General features: G+C 49.2%; 1 protein-coding gene across 1 annotated transcript in view; it reads left to right on the forward strand.

The window, feature by feature from the left end:
* LOC135823905 (uncharacterized) overlaps nt 1-23,514 on the forward strand; it is a 48,348-nt gene extending 24,834 nt beyond the window's left edge. Inside the window, exons 4-6 of the mRNA XM_065336782.1 lie at nt 4,150-4,223; nt 5,395-19,967; nt 22,327-23,514. Of these exons, the coding sequence (XP_065192854.1) occupies nt 4,150-4,223; nt 5,395-19,967; nt 22,327-22,477 (14,798 nt within the window). The 3' untranslated portion in view covers nt 22,478-23,514. The remainder of the gene's footprint in view (nt 1-4,149; nt 4,224-5,394; nt 19,968-22,326) is intronic.
* The last annotated feature ends 239 nt before the right edge of the window (nt 23,515-23,753 follow it).

A 23,753-nucleotide genomic window follows, 5' to 3' on the forward strand; every position in this document is an offset into this window, starting at 1 on the left:
TATTAGCCAGTTAGTTGAAGAACATCAGTACCGTCGGTCAGTGTCGTGCAATGTTATCCCATGAGCTGATTGTTTAGTAACTGGTGGTGTTAGTGGACATTATAGCGTTACCTGCAGTTCCTTGGTTACGCTATAAGAAATCACATGGAAACGAGTTACGAAGCATCTACTTCGAAGTATCCACTACTGTAACAAAATAAGCAGTCAGAACGTGCGATAACAGGGCACAACACTGACATGTTACTGAGACATATTCTTTATCTCTGATATTGCTGACCCACCCAAGTTGGATGGTGTTTTGCTTTGCTGCTTCAAATTGTAGTTAGACCGCATTTTCATGTTATTAACTGGTCCCGTCATGGCCCTGTAACAGTCGGCATTCTTTGTTGCTCTCACATTCCCCTCATTGATCCTGCCATAACCTTGAACCTTCCAAGCTGGAAGGCTGTTGGTTTGCGCACTCGAGGTGTGTGAGAGCTAGGTCTTAGGTTGTTGAATGTCTCAGTAACATGTCAGTTTTGTGCCCTGTTATCGCACTTTCCGACTGCTAATTATCTTGTTACAGTCGTGGATAGTGCCTTCGTAACTCGTTTCCACGTGATTTCTTCTATTTTAATTAAAAATGAATTATTATTATTTAAACAAACGGCGAGGAGACAATAATTTGATAACCGCAATCATAAGACAAGCTGAATCGACGTTTGTTTATACTTTATTCATTCAATGTTAAACGGTGGAGACAATGTGCAATAAAACGATGAAAATAGGAAGAAATAGTGTAGAGAAATATTAGGAGAAAAATTACCACTGGGGTCAAAAATTTGAATAATGTGTACAACACAGAACCTTTCTGGTATATCCCATGAAAATGATTGACTGTCCTGTCATGTCAACACACACACACACACACACACACACACACACACACACACACACACACACATACACAAACACACACACACACGCAAAGCAACGCAATTACTTGGTCCGCGTCAGCAATATTGTTGCTTATCTTTCAGCTTTGCTATTATGTCGCCAATGCTCACTTGGCAGCCCATTTCATCCCAATTTCGGTTAGTAAGTCAGCTTACTAGTACTTCCCCCGGAAATAAAAACTTCGTGACTTCTTTACATGACTTTTCAAGGAGTTACTGTGCTCAACAGAAGTGTTCTTTTGGAAGAGAAACACTTCAACACGTTCAATCGACATGTCTACAATATCTACAGGATCGATTAGTGGGAGTAGAGTCTCAGTCTGGATCGCCATCGCTCGACTCATCACGGCTGAAGCCGGTCCAAGTGGCAGGTCGATCGACGCGATGTCGTATGTCGCGGAGAAGATTCTCCGCGTTCCTGATCGTATTCGCTGTTACCTGAATGCCTTCTCCAACATCTCGGCGGACACCTCGGTACCGCTGCAGCACTGGTACTCATTACCGCCTCCGCTCTCGCTCGAGGACAAACACAGGCAGAGCCAAACATTTCAAATTTCCTCCGAGGGATATCATAGTTGTACCAGCACTTCCCGACTGCCCCGATCAGATCTCGCCTGTTCTCCTATGCGACCAAGGACACATCGTCGAGGCTGCTGGAAAAGGCGACATCAAGCACCGGGCAATCGTGTACCGTGGCTTTGTCCGCCCTGTGTTAGAGTATGGCATGCTGGTGTAGATGAGCGCAGCCCCCACCACCTTGGCCCGCCTCACTGCCATCCAGCGCCGTGCCCTGCACATAATTGGAGATGGATCATACTTCCCGAGCCTCGACATTCGCCGTACCGTAGCAGGGCTCTGCTTTCTGTACAAGCTGCACTCTGTGGAGGGTCCGGAAATGGTGAAAGCCATTCTGCCACCATCAGCAGCCGCACCGCAATGCCGCATGTCTACTCGTGAGACAACCAGATCTGCAACACATCATCCATCGCAACTCACCAGTATTCTTCCTCCTCAGTCACGAAACAACACGCTCCGCTCATTTCCCCACTCCCTCATCGCAACGTGGAATCGGCTCCCACCTACCCTTCTGCAGTCTCCCCCTTCTCGCAGAGGTATGCACACGTTCAAGAAAAACGTCAACGACCACTTGCGGCGCAGCAAGTGGGAGTGGGCCACAGACAGGCTATGATCTCTGCCAACACACCAGCCTAATTATACTGACCGCACTCCAGCTCCCTTCTACCCCTCTTTGATCCCCTTCGCTCAGCCTTAAAATCCGATTATCAGTTCTCTCCATCTTCCTACGGTGCACTGCTTTTACTATTGTTTTGTCCTATCTCAATCTCAAATTCTCCCCATTATCGTTTGCAAAGCCGGTGCTTCCCTCTTGGATGCACATGTTTCTTTTCTCCTATGTATCGGCGCACAGGAGTAACGATGATTCCGAGACCTTTGGTCGGAGGAGTTACTTTTGCCCCGCCCCCACTTCTATCCAATATGCCACCGCCCCCGCTGTGCAGCATCTGATGGTACTGTGGTATTCTGTCGCAGTAATGTAGTTAGTGTGTGTTAGCATCCGCCGATCACACTGCCATGTTTGCATCTGCCGCGCACCGCTGCATCAGTGCATTGCGCACTTCACTCACACTGCCAGCGCATAGATTTGGGCACGCTTAGCCTGACGTCACACAACTGCTTCCTTTGAAATTTTGCTCACTGCACTCACACTGCCAGCGCATGGATTCGGGCGCGCTAGCCTGACATCGTACAACTGCTTCCTTTGAACTTTCTCTTTCTTTCTTGCTGTTGGCTTCACTTCAAAGACTAGTCTAATTAGTGGTGACTTTTAGCTTGTGCCAGCATCAAATTTTCACCCTCCATCCCTCCCATCTTATCATCTTGCTAATGGTACTAGGGAACATTTAGCTCTATCGCTCCTAACTGGTCACTTGCTTCGCTAGTTGCGGCTCTTCACGAGCCAGTTGTTGCCAATTGCATTGGCTTTGCCTTGCAACCCCATTGTGGCACAATGTGGGTTTATTGCGCCTCCTTGCGAGCCAGTTGCTGCCAGTGGCCTGGCATTGCTTTCCAGCTCTTCGAGCTTTTGCATTACAAGACCAGTTACTCGAAGCAGCACACTATCTCCAAAACAATTCCTTGTTGCCTTGGGCTGAGTATGAGTGTGTGAGGGATATGGTGCTAAAGTAAAAAAAATAAAAAAATAAACGTTGAGGCCTGAGCTCTGCAGTGGCTGAGCGTTGACTTCTATTTTGAACGTGTTCATCTTGCTCTGCTGCGTGAAGTGGCGATTGTCACATCTCTGCGTTTTATAGTTTTGACATCGTGCCGACTTGTTCGCATGCCGACAGGCGTTTCGGGGATGGCGAAGATTTAAAAACGCTAGCTGCTATTGCTATTCAGTTTCCACTCTTCTTGCTCCTCGGTGCCATTGTCCTGCTCTGTCAAGTTCTGAACTAAAACATAGCAACGACGAGCAGTGAGCGGAGTGCTTTTCTTCTCACTGCGCCTGGTGGACGAAAATGAAAAACACGTTCGCTTTGCTTTGTTTGCAACGTCGACACCTTTGCTCTGCGACAACTGTCGGCTCTCCAGAATATGAATTATGCTTTCCTACGATTCCGAAATGTCATGTCAGTGTTCCAGGCTGACAGAACATTTTGCGGTCGGGTGACCCGAAACAACGAATTAATTCTGGGTTGCCTAAGCATGTTCTTATAATGGATGAGCATGTTCTTATAATGGATGAGCATGTTCTTATAATGGATGAGCATGTGCGTGTAGTGGACAAACGAAAATGAAAATTACACATTTTAAAAATTTACTCATGATGCATTTACTCATACACTCATTTCACAAGTACAGTCAACCTTGCGAATAACAACACTTGGTAATGCAAGCTGTGGTTATTCACGAGTTTTTATACCCCAGGTAGTTTTACATGAAGTGGACCGTAAGTCAGAAAGACTGGTAGCCACTTCTTGAAAACTCCTGCCAAAAATCAACAGTCCCTGGCTGGATACTTGTTGCCAGTTCACTTGAAGAGGTCTGACAATATTGAACATTGTATATGTGTATGCATGTGTGTGTGTGTATGTGTGTGCGTGTATGTGTGTTCGTGTGCGTGTGTATATGTGTGCGTGTATGTTCACGCGTGTGCGTGTGCATATGTCGATGTTTTGTGTTTTATGAACAGTTCATTACCATGCTGATGGGAACAGTGGCTTTGGAAGCAACGGTGATAACGGTCTTACAGAATCATTCGCTCAGGTAAGCATTGCCAAAAGATACCTTTTTAAACCAAGACCCATTATCCAAGCCGGATAGGTTCCGGGAAATTACACGGGTCAGTTGAATGTGAGATGCTGATGTTTTCTCACGAGCTATCCGTTCCAGTCACTCTTTGCGCGGTGACGATTTCTGCACGCTCCCAATCACTATGCTTGCGTGTGCAATTTCTTGTCTTTGCCTGTGAGCTGTGATCATTGTAAAAAATATAACACTTGCACATGCCATCACTGGTCTGGGCTGCGTCGGACCAAGCAGGCCATGCTCGCTATTGCGACCGGGTGCTGCAAAGACACTGAGTTACATAGAATTTCAAAAGGCGGTTTTGAAGCACGCACCGTTTTGAGCGATAGTTCTATAGTGCCATGCTGTCTACCTAAATGCTTACCCCCTGGTGCAATCTGATGTCGATTTTTACATATATGGCTGTGACTGTCGAGTTTGTCAAGTAGCTAGTGGACCAATCAGTGATAACTTGATTCTTTCTGGTCCAACATGGCTGTATTCCCACTAACGCACGCACGCACGCGTATACGGTTAAGTGATTACGTAATCAAGTTACTGTAAATCCGGAAAGTGTTTTTGTAATTTTGGCATGATAACGTGCAGAAAGTTTAAGGATGGCTACCTGGCCACCCATCTGTATGCGCATCTTTACACAGACACCTCACTCGTAGACTTTCCGGTTTTACAACAATAATTATGAAATTGTACTGAGCATCTCAATTCAAAACCTTGATGGTGCATTGTGTCAAGTAAGTTGTGCGTAGCATGGGAAGTTCTAGGACGCAGTAATCGATATTATAATCGATAATCGAATCGATACAAGGGAATTTTAATGGGGAAGTTCACCCTAAAATGCAAATTTCATAACCTGTAGCGAAAAATGCACTGATTCCAATGGTGAAAGTCCCAGTTTGATCAGAGCAGCCGTTCTCGAGTTATACATGTTTGAAGTTTGCACTAAATTTGGTGACATCATCATAACGTCATTCATTTGCCCATGCTAGGCCGGATTTATGACGTCAGACGATAGTTGAAAAGTGTAATCGTTTCACCCCTAGTAAAATTAAACGGGTGCAATATCTTACGTCCTCTTGCCTAGATTAAGTTCTTTTCTCCTCTGTGTGCTCTTGTTCTCTCTTCTGTTCAGGAAGGGTCCGTGGAAGACTTGGCCAGTGCAAAGGAGACTGTTGTGCATATGTCCCATTTGGTGCACAACGACACGAACTGGAACATCTTGCTGCAGCGCCTGAGGCCTACAAATTTCACTCAGCTCGACTCGTATCTGAAGTCAATGGCACGCCGCGTGAGGATCTTGTGCCCTGAGGTCGGCCTGCGGGCGGTGTGCGAGGAGACGCGTCTCTTCCTAGAGGTCTGTAGCAAGCACATTGCCGTGGTTGAGCGCCATGCTACAGGCCAAGACGCCGCCGGAATACGTGCTGCCGACGCCAGGCTGCGCGTGCTTCACATCTGCGCCTGTGTACTGCTGCATTTGCCAAACAACGGACGCCACTACAACCAGCTGGTCAAGTCCGAAGAGTTCAAACTGCTCGTGGATGCGTGCAATCTGTGTGCCATCAGTGCCGTGAGAGTGGATCTGGCAGCAACCATCCTGGCCTTCAGAAACGGTCTTATCAGGGCACTGGTGGCCTCACTGCCCACCAGTCGCCATCAACAGAGCACAACTGTAGCTGGCTACCTGGCAATGACCTGCTGCAGTTCCAACATCTTCCTTCTCCAGTACCTGCTGATCGTGCAGGCGTGCATCTCGGCCAATGCTGGCAATCCCAAGGCAACCTGTATACCTTGGGACAAGGTGCAGCTGCGATGGTGTGACTTGCACGTTCCTGCAGCAGCGCTGATCCACAGTGTGTGCAACGAGGCTAGGCTCGGCTTCTACGACGAACTCAACCCCAGCCTGCCCGTAGAGGGGCTCGTCAAAGGACTTCTAGCATCCAGTCTCACAGAGTGGAGCATGTTGGAAGCCGCCGAAGCGGTATGGCCACTACTTAGTTGTAGCAATCTGGAGGATGAGAACATCAGGAGGATGATCAAACTAGTGGCCACTCAGTTTTCAAGCCAGAGTTCTCAAGCAACCCTTCAGTCGGAAGTCCACGCGGCCCATTACATGCCGCCTGATCAGCTCAAGTATCTCATTGAAATGCACGACAGGACTGTGTCTCTGGCCAAACTTCACCATATATTCACCTCTGTGGACGGAAGCACACACGAGCGGAGAGATAGTGCATTAAGGACAGTCCAGCAACTGGTCTTCGACACTTTCTATCAGTCACAGATCTTATCCCACCATGATCCGTGTGCTGTTATCGAACATGGTTTGACCTCGGATGATGTTGAGCAGCAATGGGCGTTCTCCTGTATTGCTCTGGCCATTGTCAATGGACAGCAAATCGACAGCTTCTATACTAGCTGGGAGCAAGCGGCCAGCATATTCGATCGCCTTGCTCGGTTGGGCTATGGCAGCCAGATGGAGGCATCGCTGGAGGACATACTTATCTCCCTGCATACCTCACTGGGTAGCAATCCACTGTACACTGTCAATGCTATCATGAAGTCAGAGTTCCTCCGCCAGTGCCACAAGCCGGGAGCGAACCTCAGTGGACGCGTGATATCACTGCAAGCGACAGAATCAGCAGCGCACCTCATCCTGGCAGCAAACAATTGCTTGATGGAAGTACAGAAGTCGATCAGGTCGTCTGACTTCAGCAGCAGTTTGTTCTTGTCTGAACACTGTGCCATGAGGCTCTTCTGGAAAACCTACTGCAACAGCCTGCACGGAGCATGTCAATCGCTACAAGCACATGAAGTGAGAGACTTGCATCATGACCTAGAAAGACAGCTGAAAGAAATCGAGCAGGCGCTGGCAACTTCCACTTGCACCTCCATCCTTGCTGGCTGCCTGGCATCGACTATGATGGGAATATTGCAGCTTTCCGAGCCAGAGTTTCACCAGGAGCCATCTGGCACTCTTCTTGCGCTGCTGCGCATCTGCTCACACATACAGAAAGTCCTGGGAGCGGAACAGTTTCAGCCATACCATGCTCAGGCGGGCACGATGGCGATGTTTGTGAACTACACAGACACGCTGCGTCGCATTGTGATTTGTGTGGAGAGCTGTCAGTACACTCGCAAGGAGTTTGACGACTACTATGCACATCATGGCAACATGAGAGCTCTCTACGCTGCTGCAAATATCTCAATTGTGCACACCATCGAGAACTTTGATGATGTCGACATGTCCTGCCAGCGCAAGCTAGTACTGCTAAGGTGGCTGGCATTGAGGCGAGTGCCGAATGCGCGACGCAGGCATGATGAACTGCTGTCCGCTTTTGCAGAGCAAGGCTCGCATCTGTGTGAGGTCAAAGCGCTGCTGGAGCAAGTGGATAGCGAATACACACGCCACCTGTCCTACCCGATTGGTCCTGGCCAGCATCATTGCCCAGCTCACGAATACATAGTGTGCACGGTGGCAAATAGCAACTTGTGCAGTGCGCTGTCTCCTGATGTCGGTTACGTCCTGACTGACTATGAGTGGATCAAGAACGTCAGGGACTGCCTTGTTCACGTTTACCACAGCGTGGAACATCTTCTCTCGCCAAACACGGAATATATCCATCTTAGCAACCTGGCTGGCAGCATAGCGAGAAATGAGGCAACCCATGGCGGGGATGGCATGGCGCTCTTCACGCTCAGCAAGGACACGAAAACAGTGCTTGCCAATTCTGTGCCGCATCAAACGAAGCAAGAAGACATTAAGCGGCTGCAAAGACTGCTGCATTGCATTGCCTGGGCAAGGTTGGGCATCGATGGCGTTCTGACAGCGCTTGAGCTGAGCCCCCTAGCTGACAGCTACGTCAAACATCCATGGAAGAAATTCAAGCAAATGAAGCCGAGACTTGATGCACCTCTCAGCTCAGTGGATGCCAACTTCATTGGGATATACGAGCTCACGTCAGGATTCGAGGAACATCACTACAAGTTCTTCAACCTGGTGCGCCGTGGGATATGCAATGGAATGTTTGCATTCTTCAGGGACGAGCTGTGCAAAACTGACCAGACCTCTAGTGTCCGGACAAGGCTCCAGCTGGTTAATTCTCGACTTGAAGGTGACACGCATCGCACTGCTTTGATGAGCTCGCTCCTGGATGTAGAAGATGCAATAAAGCCATTCTTTACCGGCGAGGCTTCTCAGATTCTGCAATTATTTCAGACCAAAGTGTTTGACTGTGGTATGGTCCTGGACACAGCACAGAACATGGGAACTATTCAACGCTTGCTGGACACACTCGCCGGCAATGCATTCGACACCGCCAAAGAGATCCTGACCTGCCTTCGAGACAATGCGCAGGCCATCGTGGAAATATTTCACGAGCCCGGGCAACCGTACCGCTATCGGTGCTTGCTTGAAGTGGATAGCTCTGACAAGGATCCCAAATGGCAGAGTATGTCTGAGATGCGCCAGTTCCATGTGTGTCTTCCGTATCTGTACCATATTGAGCAGTGGGAAAACTTGGCCCACGGGATGTCAGAGTCAATTGCCATTTTGGAGAAGCTCCTTGGTAAAGTACAGGAGTTAGAAGCATGCGGATGTTTCAACTACCTCAGACAGATGCAGTGCATTCAACTACCCTTACGCAAAGATAACCTGTCTACAAGACTGGCTGAAGTGTGCGAGAAGCTGTGCGTCTGGTATGAGCTGCTCGCTGACGCAAAGTTGAAATGTCCCGCACTACGCTTGTTCTCTGACTACGACATCGGGAGCATGTCGGAACATGTCCAGATGTTGACAACAGATGGAAGATCCGACCACCGCCAACATGCCAGTCTACTATTGTGGATTCTGCTGTCTGCATCGCATTTGATCTCATCAAAACCTGAGCAGTTGACACAGCCTGGTTTACTGTCTGCCTTGGAACAAGTTGGATCCAAAGAAGACGACAACGTTCTTGACCAACTGGTGCGGCTGTTACAACTTGTGACAAACAGGCACTTTGTGAGGCCGACGAGAGATGGCATCCATGCACTCGCACCAGTCGTTCAGCAATACCTGTGCACTGTTGAAGGATGCCACTCCTTTGATGACAGATCCGATGCGCTGGTGTCACTGTTTTGCCAAAGCTTCCGCGACCACTTACCCTGCCGCGCTCAGTTTCTCTTCTGTTCCCCTCACACCACCGAGGCAGAGCTTCGCAGCTTTAGCAATGCAGTAGGTAATTCCTCTGGCACATTTGCTGTGGTCGGAATTGATCTGCTAACGGCTGACTGCCTGTCCGCTCTGCTGGAGCTGCAGCAGTTCTTAGCACAGCCACGCCAGCAGCAGGAGCATGCTTGCACAAGTAGCAAGGTGTTCTATCTGGCTTACAATAGTGCTTTCCACAGTTGTTGGCCGAAACTGATAGAGCTGGAGCAAGCAGTCATTCCGAGAGGCAGTGTGGACAATTTACGCACTTGCTACAATGCCCTGGACAAAGCAGGCAAGTTTTCCCTGGGTTTGGAGCTGATTGTTGTTGGTGGTCCTGCCGGTGTTGGAAAGACGACTTGGATAAATGAAATGTGCCGTCGTGAGGATGGTGCTCTGCCGGTCGTCATTGATCTGATTCAAGTGGATCGCACAGCCGACATATGTCAAGTGCTGATGGTCGCAGTTCAGGGCAACGAGCGACTTCAGCAGCGCACTGGCAGCATTCACTTCCGCCTGCCGTCCAACGCCAACCTAGCTGATGTTGATCGGGTTTTCTTCGAGCTGGTGTGGTGTGGTGCCATGCGCAGTACCGACACCAGGCATGTTGTCGCCATTGAGCCAAACTCAGGCAGGAAATTCAAGTGGTTCATAGAGATGTGTGAGGACGGCTTCTCAGATTGTGACACAGACAACTCAGTATATTGCAAGCTGCCATTTCTAATGACGTCGTTAGTGTGCAAGCCACTGCAGCGCACTGACAGCAAAAAGATGATACTGTCCACTGAACACGAAAAGCTGGCACGGCTGCTTGACTTGTTCTTCGGACACAAGCTCGGGACGGATGTTATTGATGGCAATATCAGTGTGCTTTGCTCCGACTGGGTCATTGAGAAGCAGAGCTTGTATATGTTTGATCGCTTGTTCCAAACGTATGGTCTCCCACGAGATAATCGCGTTCAGGAAGTCTTCTGCCTGAAGTACATTGCGGCAAAGTGGAAAACAATGCTTGAGACCACCAAGTTACTTAAGGATGGTGTCTCCTATAAGGACTTGGCCTGGGAGGTAATGCATCAAATCATCCTGGAGGCAAAGTACCTGGCCACGCCCAACCTGAGGTGTGTCTTCCGTGGATGTTCGCAGGCTTTTCTTGCTTGTGATGCCTTCTCGTTGATGGCCACCGACATCACACAGCAGAATGTGCCCAACTTGCTCGTGCTTCGTAATCGTAACGATCGAACACGCAGTCGATCCTGGACCTACATTCCAGTCTCGCGAGAGAAGCAGATCGGACTACTCAGCTGGGCATTCCAAATAGAGAAGAGAGATGTTGAACGCCTTGTGTCGGATAGCAAGTTTGTCCTGACTGCGGACTTCACTTTCAAGCTGATCTTGATCAAGCAGCGTCAGCAGCTCGGCTTGTCTTTGATCCTGGAGAGTGAAACTGGTGCTGGAAAGACCTATTTGCTTAAGTTTTATACTATGCTGTCTGCGTTTGCCACCGCTAACAGCTCTAGAATGGAGGCCGCCCACCGTGCGGAACCCAGGCTGTTGAACCTGCTGAAGCAGATCATCTTTGGACCGCTCTGGACTGAGCTAAGTATGCTGAATCGCATCCAATACCCGAGATGTGGCTCAGCCTGGCAACCATTGCCTGATCGTCTGAAAGGACATCTTGGATTCAGCGAAGGTTGTGACTGGCATGACTTTGGAACGGAGCACCTGTTCGAGAGCTGGCTCCACTTCCTCAGCCTCTTGCGACGTGAACCCGCGTCCAACGCAAAGAGACTTCTGCAGGAAGGGATTCGTTCTTGGTGCAACAAGCTAACAATACTGGAGCCTCTGTCCATTGAGTTCTCTGAGCTCCTTGCGGATCCTAATTTGACAGATGCTCATAGCAAACGGCTGCTGGAAGGCTGGCTCGAAACGAAAACCAAGGATCTGTTCCGAAAGATGCTTGTGCACCCTGGTCTCGTCAAGGAGGACATCAGGCGGTTTCTACTTGATGATGTGGTGATTTTGGCTGAAAACACGCATGGTCACTCAGTTGTTGTGTTTTTCGACGAGTTCAACACATCTAGGTACATGCACTTGTTCAAGGAAATCATGCTTGATGGGACATTTGACGGCCAAGCTATTCCCCACCACGATCAGCTGTTCTTTGTTGCCGCTCTCAATCCGTGCAATAAAGAGGATCAGGTCCACATCAATGGGCCGTGGAGCACTAACTATTTTGCTTTCGAGCCCAATGCGACTGAAGATGATGAAATCTTAAAGAGGTGTGACCGCGAGCTTGGCCAGGTGTACAATATTAGCGTAAAGCTACCCACCGTTATGAAATATCATCGCTGGATCTATCAGAGCCTGACTGGCCCCGACGAGCTGTTTGAATACACCGAGGGAAAGATTGACTTCCTGAAGACCGACCCGCGCCTAGACGCCATTAATGCCGGGGCTCAGTTCTCTGATCGCATGCTGGGTGTCCTCAAAGAGTTCCTGTTTCATTCATATTGTTTCTGTCGAGACAATGTCACTCGGAGTTTTGTCAGCCAGCGTGATGTACAGCGTGTCTTCAAGCTCATACCGCACTTCTGGAGCATCGAGACAAATCTTTTGGAGCCCGACGATATTTCTGACGCAAACCAGGTCCTTCAAAAATGCATCCTTCTCTCCATATCCTTGGTGTTCTTGGTAAGATTGCCGCTGGAGCCGACTCGCAAGTATCGTAGGGCATCCCGGGCCAAGTTTGATGTCTACGTTTCCAATCACGTGCAGCGTAAGTTTAAGGCCATCAAACTCTCCCTGCAGGCTATGCTAGAGGACGAGATCAACAGGGTGGTGACCAAGGAGAACTTTCTCATTCCGTATGGCGTGGCCCTGACACCGGCGCTGAAGGAGAACATATTCTGCATGATCGCCTGCATCCAAGAGAAAATTCCAATGGGCATCATCGGTGAGCCGGGCTCATCGAAGACTCTCTCCTACCAGATTGTGCGCCAGAACTTGTCCGGTGAGCACGGGTCTGTCACCAAGTTTTGCCAGCAGTTTGGTGCGATAGACCCGTTCTTTTACCAGTGCTCGCCTGAGTCCAGCACCGATCAGATTCAGAAGCTGTTCAACAGTGCCATTGACAGAAAGGACTACTATCGTAAGCACCGGCCTACGCCAGTGTCATCCGCTCTGAAAGGAAGAGGCACCAGAGTCACTGTGTTCATCGATGAAGCCGGACTGCTTAGTGTGAAAAGGAACCGCATGGTGATGAAAGTACTTCACCCGTACCTTGACGAGCCCGAGGTCTCATTCGTGACGATGTCCAACCACTGGTTTGATGCTGCCAACACTAACCGCATGCTGACGGTGTTCCGCTCGCGTGCAGCAGGGCAAGGACGGTCCAGGCAGGAGGAGACCGGGCAAGTGGAGTCCAGGCAAGGAGAGTCTGGGCAAGAGGACTGTGGGAAATCACAGTCTGGGCATGACTTGATCAGCTTGGCTTATGGCTGCCTGTGCTTGCAGCCTGAGCTGTGTCCACCTTCCCTGGAGCAGTTTTTGCATGGTATATGTAATGGCTACCGGCGAGTTTGCCAAATGATTCCCGACTGGTTCCACCAGCGTGACCTGATCGCACTGTTCCGCTTCTTCCTGCGCTCCAAACTGGTGACCGGATCCGAAGAGATCAATATGACGGCTGATTCCCTCCTGAGGGCGCTTGAAGAGAGCTTTGGTGGCCGGCATCCAGAAGAGTTCAAGGCCATAGCTAATGCCTTCTTTGAGGAGGTTCACAGCCGCCTTGCGTCATTTCCGCAGGAAATTGATGTTGCCTCCCTGCGCACTCCTATCGACATAGCACTTCAGCTGCGTAAGAAGCTGCACCCTGAAAATGCATCCGAGCACTTCACAAACCTCAGTGCAGTTGCACCCCGCTACCTACTCTTCATCGATGACTATGGCTGCGATTACAACACTGTGGATATGTTGTATCAACTGGGAGTTCTATCCAGAAATCCTGGCCAAACCCTGGTCTTTCAGCAGGACGACGGGATGAAGCAGGGAAACGATGTGCAGTGTGCAAGTATCCTTGCTCAGCTGCGTCAGTTTCTCAACCAGCCGTGCACAGTTGTGATTGTCAACTCCCCCAGGCTACATGGCTACCTGTATGAGCTCTTCAACAAGAACTATCTGATGCTACAGGAAAAGGGCAAGTGCTGTGCATTTTCGAACATAGCAATGGGAGACGGTACTTTTCCGTGCCAAATTCATCCAAATTTCCAGTGCATTATCATCTTGAGCAGGGAGATCGCGACGAGAGAGCGAACACCGTTCCTAAGCCGGTTTTCCAAGCACACCCTGCACCCGTGCCAAGGCTGGGAGTATGTCCTCAGGAACACGGATGCAGATCGGCTACTGCGCAGCGTGCAAAAGCAGTGCGAACTCTTTACGACCCAGATGAATGCACACTACTTCTTTGGAGCTGGCAGTGACTCTACTGCCGCACCAGGGAAGGTAGTAATAGAGGAAGGAACTCCCAGAATGTCATCGTCAGCTGCTGCCGACCAATTGCAGTGGTCTTCCATGTTCAGTGGTACATTGTTCCTTCAATTCCTCAACTTGCTAAAGTCTAGCGGTAATGGTCGGTTTTCAGTGCACGACCGAGGGCAAACGCCCGCTGGTGACTTTGTGCGGCTTGCCACACGGAGAATTGTGGCTAGCTACTTTCAGCTCATGCCTCTTGAGTCCTACATATCTTCCTGCCAGTTACTTACCCCGCCGTCAGCCTATCATAAGTTCTTCGTCGAGAGCCGCCAGAACTCGTTCACGCTTCGAGCTATACTGGAGAACACACTGCGCACAACGGAGCATTCCAGAGACAAAACGGCGAAGCTAATGCTTCTGACGAAATCTACATCATCCGACGTTCAACGGCTGACAAGATCCAGCGATCTCCGAGAGAGGTGCCTTGGCAGAACTCTTTCGGAAATGACAGAAATACACATATTAAGCAAGTTTCAGCATTTCTCTGAACTCCGACAAGCCATGGAGGAATTTAGCCGAGGACCAATGGCGTGTACAGTATTCTCTGTGGATGTGTCACAGCCATCCCAGAAATCCGCAATTGGTCCTCTGAAGAGACTCATTGACGATCACTGCACTCAGCTGCGCCGGAACGGCATCAAGCAAACCAAACTGTTTGTGATACTGCTAGATGTTCTTCTGAAGAACCCCCTGCACAAGGATGCCTGCGGTGCCATGCTGAACGGCTGGAAGTCCAACTTTGTCTCCGTGGACAGTCTATCCAGCTGCTGTCCCATCTCTATCCCCGAATTCCTCTCCTTCACAAAGTGGTCCGGCAGCTGGGAGCCTCCCGGCAGACAGAACCATGTGTCACGGCTAAAACCACTGTTGGAGAAGCACGTGGATCTCTTCTGTGATCACTTCTGCAGAAGTCTGCACGATGTTCGCATGAGTAATGCCCATCTGGAAATGCTTCCTGCCTCTGTACGACCGCTGTTTGCTCCGATTTCAGCCAGCAGTCCATCACACTCTGAGGTACGCCTCAAGGCACTGAAATGGGTCATTGAGACTGTTCCAGGAATATTTGCTTGGCTTGCCAATGCATTGATTTCCTGGCTGATAGAAGAAGGAAGTGAGTGGGCAGAGAAGTTCTCCAAACAAATAATCAAGCAAGACATCTACGTCAGCCTGGAGGACCTGATTTTCGTTGAAACCGATGCAGCCTTAAAGGACCTGATGCAAACATTGCTGTTGGCGCTCCTTAGTGACTACAACCTACACAATGTTCTACAGCTGGTCGAGCAGAAATGCCTTGTCGAGAAGTTGCTGATGCTTGTTCCTGCACGGAGAGTGGATTTGGCTACCGACGGGCGGCTTTTTCACGGCAACAGGCACCTGTACACGACACCTTTCTTTCAGGAATTTATCACGCATGTCAACGCTGCAGTGTCTACGGAGAGGGAAACTCTGGGGGCTGTTCACGAAGGCATGATGAAAAGTGTTGTTGTCCGACCACTTCTCGATATGCGTGCATTCCTCGAGCTGTGCGTTGTTGACAGCTTGGTGTACAAGTTCGACTGGAAGAAGCCGAGGCTCACTCTTGAGGTAGCTGCCCGCTTCGTCCAACTGAACTACACCGAACAGATGGCGTTTGGAGTGGAAGGCCCGCCAGATCTCTTCTCATTCACCCATGTCCACATACGCAAAAACCGCCAGTTACTGTTGAGTGCCTTGCATGGCTCGAATGCTCTACTGAAGTTAATAGGTCGGGAGGCGTGTGCAGAAGAAGTCCATCAGCTGGTGGGTGATACGAATCCAGCACTACAGGCAAGGGACCTGCTTCACCGCTTGGGCTGTGTTCTAGTGGAGAAGCTGTGGTCTGAGCTGAACAAGATACTATGCAGTGGCAGCTATGAGCCAGATAAACTGCTGCCACAGTTGTTGAGATGGAAGAAGACGGTGGACTATGCGTTCCAGTACTGGCCATTCCATTATCTGCAGTCCAGTCAAGGACAAGGCGCAAAGCAACCAGTCGATGCAGTGCCTGAAAGCAGCGCCGGCCAGGTGAAGCTTGTTGTTGCTGCTAACCTAGTCCTGTCCTCTCTGACCAGTACGAATCCTCATCCACTGCTGAAGGTTCTGCGCACTCTCATACCTGACGACAGTGCAAGAGATGTTTCACTCGACAAGATACTGGACCGACTCCTCAGCCAGCACGAGGAGATTCACCTTCCGAGCGAGATCGTCCAGTTAAAGTACGGCTGTGGTGAGTGGTTCGTGCAAAGATTAATGCTGCAGACTTTCTCGACTGTCGGCGAATGCGTCAACGACCATGACTTTGAACTGCTGCTGACTTGTATTCACGGTTCATATTCCATCCTTCGCTTTGATCACTGCTACATGCCAGCAAAGTCTGGGGCAGCACTGCTTGCGAAGATTGAAGACAAGCTGGTGAAGGACCTGAATTGCCCAAGATCACGTGTGCAGCACGGCATCGAGCAGGCCATCAGCAAATGGATTGGTGTACAGAAGGGTGAGATCACGCTGACATTCACGCCGGGCCACCTGCCTTCGGGGACATCGTCGAGAGCCAAGCGCAAAGAGCCGGTCATGCCCTTGGAACAGGCGTTCTACGAGTTGGCGTACACATGGCGACGACAAATCCGGCTTCCGAATCTCGACGCCTTTGAGTACCACGTGAACGCAGCCTGCGATGACGGCATGATTGTGAGACGTGATTTCAGAAGAGAAATGCAGGACAGAACTCCACTTTCCACACTGTCCATCCAGGAAATGGCCAAGAAATGCATTGCGACTGAAGAGGCAGCAGCGGGAATTCAAGAGTATGCTCAGCAAACTCACAGACAAGGATCTATCGCCGGACAACAAGGATTTCCTGACGCTCAGCCAATGGCCAAGTTGTTTGCAGCAATAGAGGAGGAGAGTGCCTTTCTTGACCTTTTCACCTGGAAAATAGTGACGACCATTAACTGTCCAATGGTTCAAGATGCCATCTCTGGAATTGGTGACAAGTGGGCTGTGACGCTCTCCGAGAGATGCAGGCCTTTAGTGCTATTGCAGTACAGTAATTCTCTCTTGTCGAACTCCATCAATACAGCAGAGTGTGAGATCTTGCCCTGTCTCGTGCAGCGTAAAAACTTTGCAGGTCCACGTCAGGATCTCAACAGCTCGCTGAAAATCTCCGGCTTGCCGAAGACATTGCACCTATTGGCGCAACAAGATGGAAGCAGCTCATATTTTCGTCGCATGGAGGCCTGCCTAGTTTGGAAGGCATTCAATGAAGATTTCAAGTTCAACAGAATTGGCATACAGACTATGTACAGCAAGCTTGCACCAGGTGGCAATCTGGAAGGCGTGTATCGCCTACTCTTTAGCAACAGTGGACCTATTTGTGAGGAATTTTGGGACATGATCGGTGGCAATGGTTCTGCAGCAGAGTATCACATGCTGGAGGAGATGTATGTGTCCACTCTAGTAGCCATCATTTCAATGGGTCCCAATTGTCACTTGCACACTTGTGTCTACTGCCCTGACATTCTGAGGGGATCATACATCTTTGGATCACTGTCCAGCCACGGCAAGCAGCTGGGCCAGGCCGAAGCACAGTCTTCAATCATTGACGGGTTTCTGCGCACGTGCGTGCCAGATGATGCCCATGGTCTTGCGTGGCCTGTCATGGCGTTTGAGGCGAGAAAGCGTCCATCGCGCTTGTCCGTGTTGGGCGCTATGCTCAGTTCCTTGCTGACGTGCATTGCACTCTGTTGGCATACCGTTCTGTTTCCGACCGCCACTGACAATGTGATCGCCGACCAGGACCATGACCAGGGTCTCTCACCACCAGATGCACGGTCATTACTGACAAAGAGGTGTCTTGCAGCAGCACGCAGCCTGTTCAATGAGATGTCGCGTGCAGAACTCAGTATGTCACCACTGAGCATGAAATCGTACATGCTTACTGCTCTCCAGTGCATGGTGGAGCATGCCAACAACCCCACAGGACCCACCTTCAGGGCAAGTTACATCAACCTGCCTCAACTGGAGGAAATGGAAGCCGCCTTTCAACGTGATGTTGTAGAAACAGCACTTGAAACACACTGTGCCACTCTAAACCGCTATCTGACCAGATCGCTCGGTGAGAGCTTCGCAGCACTTCACTGGGCACAGCTCCGGTCGCAGTACAACTGCCAAAGAGATGTTTGGTACGCAGCGCATGCCGACAACCCTATCCTGGCTTACGTAATGGCGTATCACCCACGCCTACAGCTTGTCAGGCGGCTGCTCAGCATCATGAAGTTCTTTGTTGATATCCATGCATTTGGATCAAGACAGTTCTACCTTGCTGATGTTATAACAAATACCTTGGCTGTAAAGGATGGTATTGACTTGATTGGCGGTCAGGCAGGTCGACTCCTTCAGGAAACGTTTGAACAGGCTAAGGTGGATTACAACATTATCAGTAAGGCCATCAGCAGAATGCCGATGGAAGTAGTTGGCCCATGGCAACACAGTCCCATCATTGATACTACACCACTGAAGGATCTTGTGAACATCCACAGTCCCCAGACGCAGGGCTCGCGCCTGAATCATCTGATCACTCTCGTTCTGTCATGGCAGACGGCGCTGTACACACTGTGCTCTCGCCACTCCAAAGTAGCACGCTCCCCTCTAGATATGTATCTGGCACAGAATTTGCACGCAGAGGCAGTGATGCCCGCAGACGTCATTGCACACAATGGTGCTGAGCTGCTGGAGATGAGCAGTGATGACTTGGAGCAGCTGCTACGTGTTCATTGCCAGCATGATCGAAAGTCGCGACGTCTGGTCATGAACATTGATGCGGACACCATGGAAGTCCAAGTGGTGACGCGCCATATCAGCAAGATGCGGCGAATCAGCTGGGATTCGTATAGCAGCGCGACGCATTTCTTCTTCCAGGATGAAGATGGGCTTGTGTTCAGCGTCACACCAAGCAGCCCCACTAAGAAGACGGACCTTCGTCAGGATATCGAACTGGAGCATGTGCTCTTCAACATCAGCAACGCCCAGTTGACTGACACACTTCTAGACCTGCGACAGCTGATGAGAGACATCAAACAACAAAACTGGCCGGACGACGGCCAACGTCACAAGCAGAGTCTCGACCAGTACATGGAGCATGCACGGCAGAGCCACAGCGTTGAGTATCCAAACCTGCAGGCATTCGGGCGCTTCATCCGCCTTGAAAACTTGGGCGCCCTGCAGCTTGCACTGGAGAGGCGGCAGCATCGCAGTGAGTTCACGCAGATTCCACGTAGCCTGGCTCACGCCATGAGAGGGGAAGACCAGAAAACTATCCTAGAACAGCTAGAGGAACTGGTGCATGCCAGCGGTGACCTGGCCAGGTCTGTGGAGTTTCTGAAGCGTTTCCGTGACGCTCTGCTGACTGTACAGCGGCAGGTGGAAAAGCAGCCTAGCCTCAGTTTACTCACTCTTCTAACACAAGATGTCGGTACCGAGAGCACTGAGAATAGCTTGGATGAGAGTGTTCTTCATAGCATCCTTCCCGTAGGAGTGCTGGGTCTTCACCTCAAGCAGCTCGTCATCATGGTGTCGTCTTTCCTGAAAGAAGTAACAGCTAAGCAGCTAGAGCAAGAGATCTTGTCCAAGACACCCCGTGATCCATGCTGCCTCGAGGTGGTTCGCAGGCCGAGTGCTGCGGATGAGCTGGCCACCTCTCTGGTCGTGGAGGTGGTTGATTTGAACGACACGACGCGGCCAGTGAAGCGAGTGGTCACCGCGCAGAGATCTGATTCTGTGCTTCACGTGATCAACCAAGTACTCCAGCGGCTGAACTGTACACAGACCTTTGCACTGTACGGCATGGGAGGGAAACTGTTCCAGCATTCAAAAGACCAGAAAGTTGATGTGTTAGCCCGGCGGCATGCACAAACGAACAGCAATGGCGAGCCCACTGTCACAGTTTATCTGCAAGAAAAAGAAGAAGAGGATGAGTAGTAAGTAGACTGTAATTGTGATGTAAAAGGCGGCAAGGGGACAACAATTTTATAAGTGATGCAGTAGAAAGAATTCATTGTGCTTTTGTGTACCTTGCTGTGTGTGTGTGTGTGTGTGTGTGTGTGTGTGTGTGTGTGTGTGTGTGTTTGTGTGGGTGGACATGACGGCACAATTAATTCTTTTTATCGCATTACTTAATTGTAATGTCCTATTATTTCCTCGATCGAAGCATGCAAACACGGTCTCTCTGCTGGAAACGTCAGAGAGGGCGGCCTTCCATGGCCGCCCCACCTCCAAAGTCGGTGCGACGGGCCTGTGCTTTGCTGCTTCGAATTGTAGTTAGACTGCATTGTCATGTTATTAACTGGTCTCGTCATGGTCCTGTAGCAGTCAGCATTCTTTGTTGCCGTGGGACTTAGCTTGTACACATTTCCGCTACGCTCACCTTCCCCCTCTTTGGTCCTACCCAACTTTGAACATTCCAAGTTGGAAGGCTGTTGGTATGTGCACTGGAGATGTGTTAGAGCTAGGTCTTAGGTTGCTGAATGTCTCAGTAGCCTGTCAATTGTGTGCCCTATTATCGCACATATTGACCGCTTATTATCTTGTTACATTCGTGGATAGTTTTTCATAACTCGTTTCCATGTGTTCGCTTCTTCTTTTTGAAATGTAGTAGCCTCATGATTTATTGCAATTACATACCTATATAAAAACTGAGACGAAGCAGAGGTTTTTATAACTGGTAAGTACTTGCAATAAATCCTGAGGCTGCTATATTTGAAACTCGGATGTTGAGCCATAAATAAATGAAGGAATGGTCTCGTCATCGTTCAGTAACAATCGACATTCTTTGTTCCGTTGGGACTGTAGCTTTTGCTCGTTTTCGTTGCACTTGCCTTCCCCTCTTTGGTCTTTTCATAACGTTGAACCTTCCAAGTTGGAAGGCTGTCGGTTAGCGCTACGGAGATGGGTTGAAGCTAGGGGTCAGGACGTCGAATGTCTCAGTACTCTGTCAGTTTTGTGCCTAGTTATTGCACTTTCTGACTGTATATAGTATCCAGTTACAGAGATGGAGAGTTACTCTTAACTCGTATCCATATGTCCTTTTCATTGCTACATTTATTTATTTTACATTATACACATATGTACAATCATGTATGTTCACCTGCACTTGGTGTGGTGTGGTGTGGTGTGGTATGGTATGGTATGGTTAATGATTTATTTGAATTCGGTATCTCAACAGTACAATGTACAACTTGGGAAGATCCGAATGACATAGATACATAAACATAAAAGTGGAATAGGTGCTACAGCTGATCATTTTATCACAAGTTGTGGGACTAAACTAATACCAGTATGCAAGTACACAAGAAATAAAAGCTGAATAAATACGACTACATGACATTGGCACTTTCCCTAAAAGGGAGTATTTTATACACAGCATTTATTGGCCATAGTGGTATTTTACACAGTGTTTATTGGCTCAAAACCCAATAAACACTGTGTATAAATTACTCCTCTTTAGGGAAAGGTGCAGTGGTATTTATTGAGTCGAAGCAATTTTTGCATGCAAAACCCCTTCTAGTAGGGGTGCACTCACCCAGTTTTGGTGGAAATGGCGAGTTCGATTGGGAATAAAGGAGGGAGTGTGCGTCTCAGCTGCCTCAGACCAAGACCATTCGCCTCAGCACCCACAGACTACAACTGGTGAAAAATTTGATTTTAGGCTTAACTTCCCCTTAGGCAGGCAGGCACAGTGGGATGGTCTAAGACCATGATTGAGAAACAGAGGGTACCAGGTTCAAGTCCTGCTTGGAAGCGGAAGGATTTTTTCCAACCATGCTGCGACCCACAGTTAATTGGGAACTCGTGGCCTGGCACGAGGAAACATGGATGCAGTGAATGGGATTTTCGGTCTTTGACCACTTGCTGGTGAGCTGATCTACTCACCTCCCACCGCTTTAGGAGCTGCATCTGCACCTTGATCCTTGAAGGGTGGTGGCGTTCCTACGGATGCGGAAAACCCGGCTTCCAGCCGAGTCCCACGCGAACCGTGAATTTTTTCCCCTTTAGTTCATTGCTGGGCCTCGTTTTCTCTGTGTTGCACACCATTAATGGGTTCACAAAGGAAGAAACATTTCTGTCCACAGATACTTGAAAAATGTTGTCATAAAGGTGTGTGGGTGTGCGTGTGTATTTGTGTGTGTGTGTGTGTGTGTGTGTGTATGTGTGCGTGTGTCTGTGCATGTGTGTGTGTGTGTGAGTGAGTGTGCATGTATGTGTGCGTGTGACTGTGCGTGTGTGTGTGTGTGTGTGTATGTGTGTGCGTGCGTGTGTGTGCGTCAATGACTGGTACAGCCTAGCCGAGGACCGTCGTGAGTCGAGATTGGCCTCCAACACCATCCAGCCGCCTAAACCTGTGTCTCGGGATTTCAGGTGCCGCTGCGGCCGAGAGTTTCGCCGTCGCCAGGAACTCACTCGCCACTCAAAGTTCTGTTCCCGTGGCTGAAACACTGTCATTCCTGTCCGGACCTGCCATCATCTGCGGATGGGCATTATTGTATTGTATTGTATTGTGTGTTAGCGTGTGTTCATGTTTTCTATACCAAGGTTCAGGTTTCTCCCACAGACTTGTCGAGAGGGTCAGCTTGGTGTTGTGCAGAGCTGCAACAAGTTCACCTCTGGGGATCATTTCTATGTGGCATCTGATTTTTAGACGAAGTAGCGTGACGGTGTGCGTATAGTGTGTCTAGTGGGACTGCGTTACTGTGTGTATGTATGTGTGTGTGTGTGTGTGTGTGTGTGTGTGTGTGTGTGTGTGTGTGTGTGTGTGTGTGTGTGTGTGCGTGCGTGTTTGCGCGTATGCATGCGTACGGATCTATACGTGCATGTACCTACATATAACATGAAAGGTGGCAAAGGCGGAATGGCCTGCCTACTGCGGTGTTCAAGTTTGCAGACATTTATCTCAATGTACTAGATTGCATTGCTTCATATAACGTTGTTTGTGGCTATAGTCTACAGATGTGTCAAAGATAGAAGTGTCTAGCCTGGTGTTAATATATAAACAATTTGGTTAAAGAATTAGTAAAAGCCTTTCCTAATTCTGTAGCATTCTAGCATGGACAATCTCTGTATGGAATGAGGTGGCAAGTTTCCCACCAATGGAAAATCGTGCATGGAAAAGCAATTTTAATCTCCCGTGATCTTGGTATTCTATTGAATTTGTATTCCCGAAGCTATGCAAAAGATGTTACTTCAGTAGCGTCTAGCGCTAGCCAGGGTCTACACCACTTTATTTTGTATTACAATAATGATTATGTGTGTTTGTAAACCATTGTGTTAATTTGCCCATATTTGTATTTATATATTTTTTTTCCCGTTTGTGTCTTTCCCTCAAACTAGTCAAGATATATTTTATATATTATATTGCCGAAGTCGCAACCTCTATTTCATTTTATATATAATTATTATAAAAACAAATAATAAAAATAATGTGTGTGGTTCGTAGGGCCGTTGGTAGGGTCATTACCACGTGGTGCATAATGCGATGACGTGCTCTCCCGTTCGGTGTGTGTGTGCGTGTGTGTGTGTGTGTGTGTGTGTGTGTGTGTGTGTGTGTGTGTGTGTGTGTGTGCCTGTGTGGTAGGGCCTTTCACATGACGCGCCATGGTTGGCCCGGTATCCCGTTTGTGTCCCAAACTGTACCATACCGTAAAAGAAAGCGTGTCAAATATTCAAATAGTGCTTTCAATGGCAGGACCATAACATGAAGCAACTACTAA

Source organism: Sycon ciliatum, chromosome 8 (assembly GCF_964019385.1).
Source record: "Sycon ciliatum chromosome 8, ocSycCili1.1, whole genome shotgun sequence".
NCBI lineage: Eukaryota > Metazoa > Porifera > Calcarea > Leucosolenida > Sycettidae > Sycon > Sycon ciliatum.